Source organism: Mastomys coucha, unplaced genomic scaffold (genome assembly GCF_008632895.1).
Source record: "Mastomys coucha isolate ucsf_1 unplaced genomic scaffold, UCSF_Mcou_1 pScaffold13, whole genome shotgun sequence".
NCBI lineage: Eukaryota > Metazoa > Chordata > Mammalia > Rodentia > Muridae > Mastomys > Mastomys coucha.
The window spans coordinates 38,177,279-38,184,560 of NW_022196895.1; the positions used below are offsets into that span (position 1 = coordinate 38,177,279).

Consider the following 7,282-nt stretch of genomic DNA (forward strand, 5'->3'; position numbering starts at 1 on the left):
TTACTTGCCTTTTTTCCCTTATTGCTTTTAAAATTCTTTCTTTGTTTAGTGCATTTGGTGTTTTGATTGTTTTGATTATTATGTGACGGGAGGAATTTCTTTTCTGGTCCAGTCTACTTGGAGTTTTGTAGGCTTCTTGTATGTTCATGGGCATGCCTTTCTTTAGGTTAGGGAAGTTTTCTTCTATAATTTTGTTGAAGATATTTACTGGCCCATTACATTGGGAGTCTTCACTCTCTTCTATACCTATTATCCTTAGGTTTGGTCTTCTCATTGCATCCTGAATGTTCTGGATTAGCATCTTTTTGCTTTTCACATTTTCTTTGACTGTTGTGTCAATGTTTTCTATGGTATCTTCTACCCATGAGATTCCCTCTTCTATCTCTTATATTCTGTTGCTGGTGCTTGCATCTATGACTCCTGATTTCTTTCCTAGGTTTTGTATCTCCAGAGTTGTCTCTCTTTCTGATTTCTTTGTTTCTATTTCCATTTTTAGATTCTGGATAGTTTTGCTCATTTCCTTCACCTGTTTGATTGTGTTTTCCTGTAGTTCTTTAAGGGATTTTTGTGTTTCCTCTTGAAGGGCTTCTAGCAGTTTATCTGTGTTCTCCTGTATTTCTTTGAGGGTGTTATTTATGTCTTTCTTAAAGTCCTGTATCATCGCCGGGCAGTGGTGGCACACGCCTTTAATCCCAGCACTTTGGAGGCAGAGGCAGGCAGATTTCTGAGTTCAAGGACAGCCTGGTCTGCAGAGTGAGTTCCAGGACAGCCAGGGCTACACAGAGAAACCCTGTCTCAAAAAAAAAAAAAATTCCTGTATCATCACCATGAGAAGTGATTTTATATCTGAATCTTGCTTTTCCAGTGTGATGCTGTATCTAGGACTTGCTATGGTGGGACTATTGGGTTCTGATGATGCCAAGGAACCCTGGTTTGTGTTGCTTATATTCTTACCCTTGCCCTGCATCATCTGGTTATCTCTAGTGCTACCTGCCCTTGCTAAATCTGACTGGAGCCTGTCCTTGCTGTGATCCTGGTTGTGTCAGAACTCTTCAGAGTCAAGCTGTCTCTGTGGTCCTGTGTTTCTGGGATCCTGTGACCCTGGGCTTGTTAGAGCACCTGGGAGTGGATCTTCCTCTGGGTGTTTTGGGACTGGCTGCAGAGTTTGTGCCCAAGGTCTGCTCAGGGCACTGGCCAGCCCAGACAGACCAGAAGCAACCTGAGCCACTGGGCTGGCGGAGTTCCTGTGTGCCTGGTCCCGCTGGTCCCAATTACTCCCAGTATTGGGACAGATGTTGTATCCTCCTCACCTCTGATCCTGGGTGTGTTAGAGTGCCTGGGAGTGGAGCTTCCTCTGGGTGTTGTGGGACTAGCTGCAGAGCTTCCGCCCAAGCTCTGCTCAGGGCATGGGTTGGCCAACATATATATTGTTATAGATAGATAGATAGATAGATAGATAGATAGATAGATAGATAGATAGATAGATAGAGATATACCAAAAACAAAAGAAAGCACGTCTTCACTTACCTGTACCCCAGCCTCTGCATCTCACAAACTACATAGCCTCTTAAATGTACTCTCTTGCCTCAGCCTTCAGCCCCTTCTTTCCTGCTGCCCCCACCATAACAACCTTGTACAAGTTACCACTCTCTTCATTTCCCCACTTATAAAATGGAAATAATAAAACTCACCTTATCACCATCCCTATGCTGTATAACATTAGCATAGTATCCCATCTGATTTAACCAACAGACAAATTTAACAAGTAGCAATACCGTGTCTACCATATAATGAACTCTCGAGAACATGGCTTTTTTAAAAAAAAATGTATATTTTATTGTTAAAGCAATACTAGTTATTAGTAAATAAATTGCTTCATTGCTACTACAACAAAACAGGTCCATCTACATCATGAATGAGCTGGTTTAGGGTTAAGATGTTCCCTCAGCCTGGATCCCTCAGCAATGCAGAGAATTGCATTTCACTTATGACAGCTCACATTTTTTATTAATACACTCCTTCTATATTGCTGTATAAGTCTTGATTGACCTGGACTTTTTTTTTAAAGATTTATTTATTATTATATGTAAGTACACTGTAGCTGTCTTCAGACACACCAGAAGGGGGCATCAGATCTCATTACAGATGGTTGTGAGCCATCATGTGGTTGCTGGGATTTGAACTCAGGACCTCTGGAAGAGCAGTCAGTGCTCTTAATCGCTTAGCCATCTCTCCAGCCTCTGACCTGGACCTTTGACTACTTGTGTTAGACACCTACTTAATAAGAGCCTTAAATCTTTTGAAAATTGGAAACTGAACAGATAAACAGGCAAGAAGCCAAATTTCGCTCATATCCATCGGAGCTAAGGACACATTGGCCTAGTGTTGTTTTGCCTTCTCTAGTTCTAGAAGCTTCCCTTTCTCCCTTTCTCCAAGGTGACACAGGTCAAGCTGTCAGTCTCCCCAAAGGCCCATGCCACTCAAGGGGCTGTCAGTGAAAACAGGGACTGCCTAAATGCAAAGGTCAAACTCGGCCAGTGGCAACATGCTTGCAGCAAGCAGCTGAGACACCTGCAGGCTTGGGCTTACCGGCCACGTTTTCTTCCTGCTCGGTAGAAGTTTGCAGCCACAACAGAGAGTGTGGACTTAGCTGGGTCCCTCTGTGCTAAACACAGATGACTTGAATTCACACATGTGTCCAAGAGGTGTCAGGAAAGACCATCATGGATGATATGCGTTTCTCTAAATGCTTGGAGCCCTTTGAGAGTTGTCCCACAATGCTTCTCAAGGGTAACTCCCAATCTTTCCCCCAAAGACAAGGACCATCCCATTCCCTTGGTCACCTATAGGACTTATGTCTAAGGGATGGGACTTCCTCCTTACAGTCTCTCAGGGAGGACTTGGAGGAAGGACTGTCTCCCTGAGGCACAGACCCACACTGTCAGACTTTGCATTGCTAGGGCAGGCACGCTGTGCTGTCCTTCACATCCTAACGATAACCAGTAAACACTGGCGGCTTCGGGAGCTGTCTGGAAGTTTGTGTATCTTGTAAGATGCAATCCGTTCTCCGTTGTGGTTCTGAGCCTTCACTGAGCAGGAAATAAACAGACGATAAGCACAGGTGGTATTCTCAGCTGCTGTCCTAACCCACTTGCTTAATGTGTCTATTAGCAGTTTCTTCAGCAGCCAGACCGCTGTCTACCGGGTTTAGCTTTCCTTCTCTGTTGTCTGCTCACTTTGTGTTCCTTGCTTTCTTTTTCCTCTCTGGCCTGTCTGACACTGTGTCTGCTTCTCACTCTGAAACTTTGTGTCTGTTTCTTTCTAGCCATCTTCAAAGACTAGAAAAAGAGAAAAATGACAAGAGTGGGGATGGGGGAAGGGGGGAGGCAGGAGACCAGAAAAGAGAAGAGAAACAGAAGGGAATGTAAATTGAAGCACTGTACTTCCAGATACCTCATACAGCATTCAGCTAGACTGTTATCCCTTGCCAGCATCCCCAAATGACACCAAATAAAGAATAGGTCACCTTTTAAAGACCCCCAGGAGAGAGTAATCACAGTCACATTAGGAAAGCATTTATCTATCTATCCTGGAATATCAGGACATATTGCAACCTACGTGCAAAATGATGTCATCCACCCTATTATGATACCTGCTCTGTCATCCCCCAGATGGATCTCTGCAGAGACCAGTCCAATCAGGGATCCCCACTTTCATGGTGGACTCCCTCAGGTGCAGTCCTGCCATGGTGATCCGGCCTCAGAAGTTCCAGTTTTATCAGCCACAGGGGATGACCCCTTCCCCAACACCAATAATGGTGGAGATGGGGTCTAAATCTATTTCCACTGGGGAGCCTGCCCTGACCTGCATCAACAGAGGTAGCAAGACCAGGATCCACTCAGCAGGCAATTCCATCATCACGGAAGGCAAAGAAACACCTATCAAGAGTGAACCACCACCCAAGCCACCTGCATCTGCACCACCCTCCATCCTCGTGAAACCAGAAAATTCGAAAAATGGAATCGAAAAGGTAGGAATGAGTGACACTGGGCATGAGTGACACTGAGCATGACTGATACTGGGCATAAGTGACACTGGGAATAAGTGACACTGGGGAATGACTGACACTGGGCATGAGTGACTCTGGGCGTGACTGACACTGGGAAGGACTGACACTGGGAAGGACTGACACTGGGAAGGACTGACAGGGAATGGAGTAACACTGGGAATGAGTGACACTGGGCACAGAGTAACATTGAAAGCCTGACCTTTTAGCCTCCAAGCTTTGCATACCACGAGACTGTCATGTTGGTGGACCTTGGCAACTGTATTGGCAGCCTCCAATAAAATCCTCACACTCAACACACTCCCATCCCACTAACACAGAACACATGTTCTCCTTGCTGTACAAGGCCCCCCTTTCCTTTATACACACTTCTTTTGAGATCCAGAGACAGCCTGGAGAAACCATGGCTCAGTTTGAATTGCCACTCTGGTTAGGTGGCTCTGGCCAAAATGCTTGACTGTCCTGAGGCTTTGTTTACTTACTCATTATTTACTTATTTGCCTGATCTACAAACTTAGTAATATAGGGGCTAGAGAGATAACTCAGCAGTTATGAGTACTTCCTGTTCTTATAGAGGACCTGGGTTAGGTCCCTAGTACCTTCGTGGTGACTCATAATCACCACAACTCCAGTTCTAAGAGATTTGATGCCCTCTTCTGACCACTGCAGGCACACATATGGTGCACATACAGATGTGCAAACAAAGCATGCCGATACATATAAAATAAAAATAAATCAAAACAATTTTGAGTAAATAATAATAATGACCATACAGAGGCTTGGAGATGAGATTAAGTGATGTAAGATGTGTGTTGTGCTGACACAGGGCTTGACACATACTTTTTCATAAGATGGCAGGAACAACTAAAACACAGGAGAACTTAGGTGACATCAACATCACATCAAATGGTTATTATAACAGCTAAGTTGACCTCTGTGGCATCCATCGTCAGATCTGTTAACATCTAGTCTGGTCATTTTTCCACTAGAAGGCATGGATCTTCATAAGGTCCTCGAAGCAAGAGAGGTGATGAAAAGAAGGTGACATTAAAGGAGTCATGTGACATTCATCGCATGCCTACAGCTTATTGAGCATCACCACATCCATCAATCATCCCCCACACTAGCACCTTCACCACCATCACCACCATCCCATCATTACCCATTCCCTACAGAATGGATGGGATGGCATTTCCTCCTATCTGTGAAGCCTTTACTAAATACTAAAGATGCTAGCAGGACACTGGGCACAGTACTGCGTGTGTTCCATCTCAATGAACCCTGATAACAACCCTCTGAGATAGGTATTATTTTCATCCTCATTTAGATGAGGAAACAGAGGCTTGGGGAGTTCACCAACATTGCCCAAAGCTGCACAGCTGACATCTGCATCCTATAAGAAAAGCCTGGGATTTCCTGCTAAGCTTCTAAGGAAATGCATTTGGAAAAGGTCTTGGTGACTGACAGAGGGGTTGGGAGGGCTTCTTCCAGCTTCTGGTGTTCATGTCATCTAAAGGATTCCATGCCCCAGATATCCACTACCCCAATCATCAGACACAGCCCCCAAACTCTGAAATCATTTAGTAAGTCCCAAGATCCCATAGGAAACCGTGAGAATCAGAAAGTATGGGAACACTTGGAGAAAAAAAAAAAAAAATAGCAACCGGCTAAAATAAGCACGTGCACGTGCCAAGCAGGATACAGAACCACCTAGGAGGCATCAGAGGAAGCAAAGTGAGGTAGAACTTAAAGCAAGCTGGAGACTAATTAAAAAAAAAAGAGCAAGTCCTCGGCCCAGCCTGGTGTTGCCAGAATTGGTATAGGCCCAGAGTTCCAGCGCTTAGATTCTTTCTGATGTTTGCTTTTAGGTTTTATTTTGGTTTTAAGATAGATTTCCTGACTCTATAGTTCAAGCTGGCCTCAAACTGACAAGTCCCCTGCTTCAGCCTCCAAATGCCTGTGTTACCCTACTACACCTCGCTCTGAATCGTCCATCTTTTAAAGAGACCTAGGCAATGCTGGTCTGCGTGCTCATCTCATGGTCTTAAACTCAGTCAACATTTGGAAGGCTACATGGCAACAGCAGGTGTCTAAGAACCTAGGTCTGTGATGAGCATTTTTCAGGCAGTTATGGAGACCCTCCAAGTGGGGTCATTAGTTAGGCTCACGAGGAAGAGCCAGGCCTTGACATAGACCTTAAGGAAAAACAGAGGGGAGAGGAAAAAGGTAAACATGTGTTTCCAGTTGGGCAGTCTGGGTTTGTTCACTCCCAGATCAACAGCACCTGACAGGGGACATTACATCATGCGTAGCAGACACAAGTACTTGCTGAACAAATCCCACATCAATGAGGTGTTTTGAATGGAGACAATTGTAGAAAGAAGACAAATCCTATCATCAAAGGGATGGGGACAGAGCACACACCTTACTCATGGTCCGTTACTCTTCTTTCTATTTTACAGCAAGTCAAAACCGTGAGATTTCAGAATTACAGCCCTCCACCCACCAAACACTCTGCCTCCAGTCCCTCTTCTGGAAAGCATGAACAGCCAGCCACCTTGAAGGGGTTCCAGCCTGAAGCAGTCTCCTCTGGAGGAGAGATGACCATTCTATTTGCCCACCGAAGTGGCTGCCACTCTGGGCAACAGACAGACCTTCGGAGAAAGTCAGCCTTTGGGAAGACCATGCCCATAGTGTCCACTGCTTCAGCCACACAGACCTTATATCCCAGCAAATGATTCTTCAGGTGGCTTTTCTTAGACACAAAAGAGGTGAATTACATATAAATACAGTCTGCCTCCACCACAGACATCCTACTGTTCTTTGAAGGTTGAGTCTCCTTAATGTCCCTTTCTAACCCGCAGGAATGGGAAGGCAGGAATTCCAGGTTGGCCTTCTCTTTCTTTTTAGCCCTGACTGTCCTGGAACTCACTCTGTAGACGAGGCTGGCCTTGAACTCAGAGCTCTGCCTGCCTCTGCCTCCCTAGTACTGGGATGAAAAGCATGCAGTACTACCAACCAGCATGTTTCTAAACTTAGTGGTTTAATATGGCTAAGGCCACTGCGTAAGCCAAAGAATGAGGAAAGTGTCAATACCTGTGCCTCCGTGATTCAGGATTTGGCCTCTCTTCCTATGCGATCAGTATAAAAGAATTTTGTAGCCTAAAAAACAGCCAGTGTGTGAGAGTGCTCTCAGGGCCTCTTTGACCTCATCGC

At 45.1% G+C, this 7,282-nt stretch overlaps 1 protein-coding gene across 2 annotated transcripts in view; it reads left to right on the plus strand.

Moving 5' to 3' along the window:
- Positions 1 to 6,875, plus strand: part of Sh3rf2 (SH3 domain containing ring finger 2) — a 106,948-nt gene extending 100,073 nt beyond the window's left edge. For both annotated transcript variants that reach the window (XM_031365568.1, XM_031365569.1), the window contains 2 exons: positions 3,672 to 4,030; positions 6,529 to 6,875. In XM_031365568.1, coding sequence (XP_031221428.1) covers positions 3,672 to 4,030; positions 6,529 to 6,804 — 635 coding nt within the window. In that variant the 3' untranslated portion in view covers positions 6,805 to 6,875. The remainder of the gene's footprint in view (positions 1 to 3,671; positions 4,031 to 6,528) is intronic.
- The last annotated feature ends 407 nt before the right edge of the window (positions 6,876 to 7,282 follow it).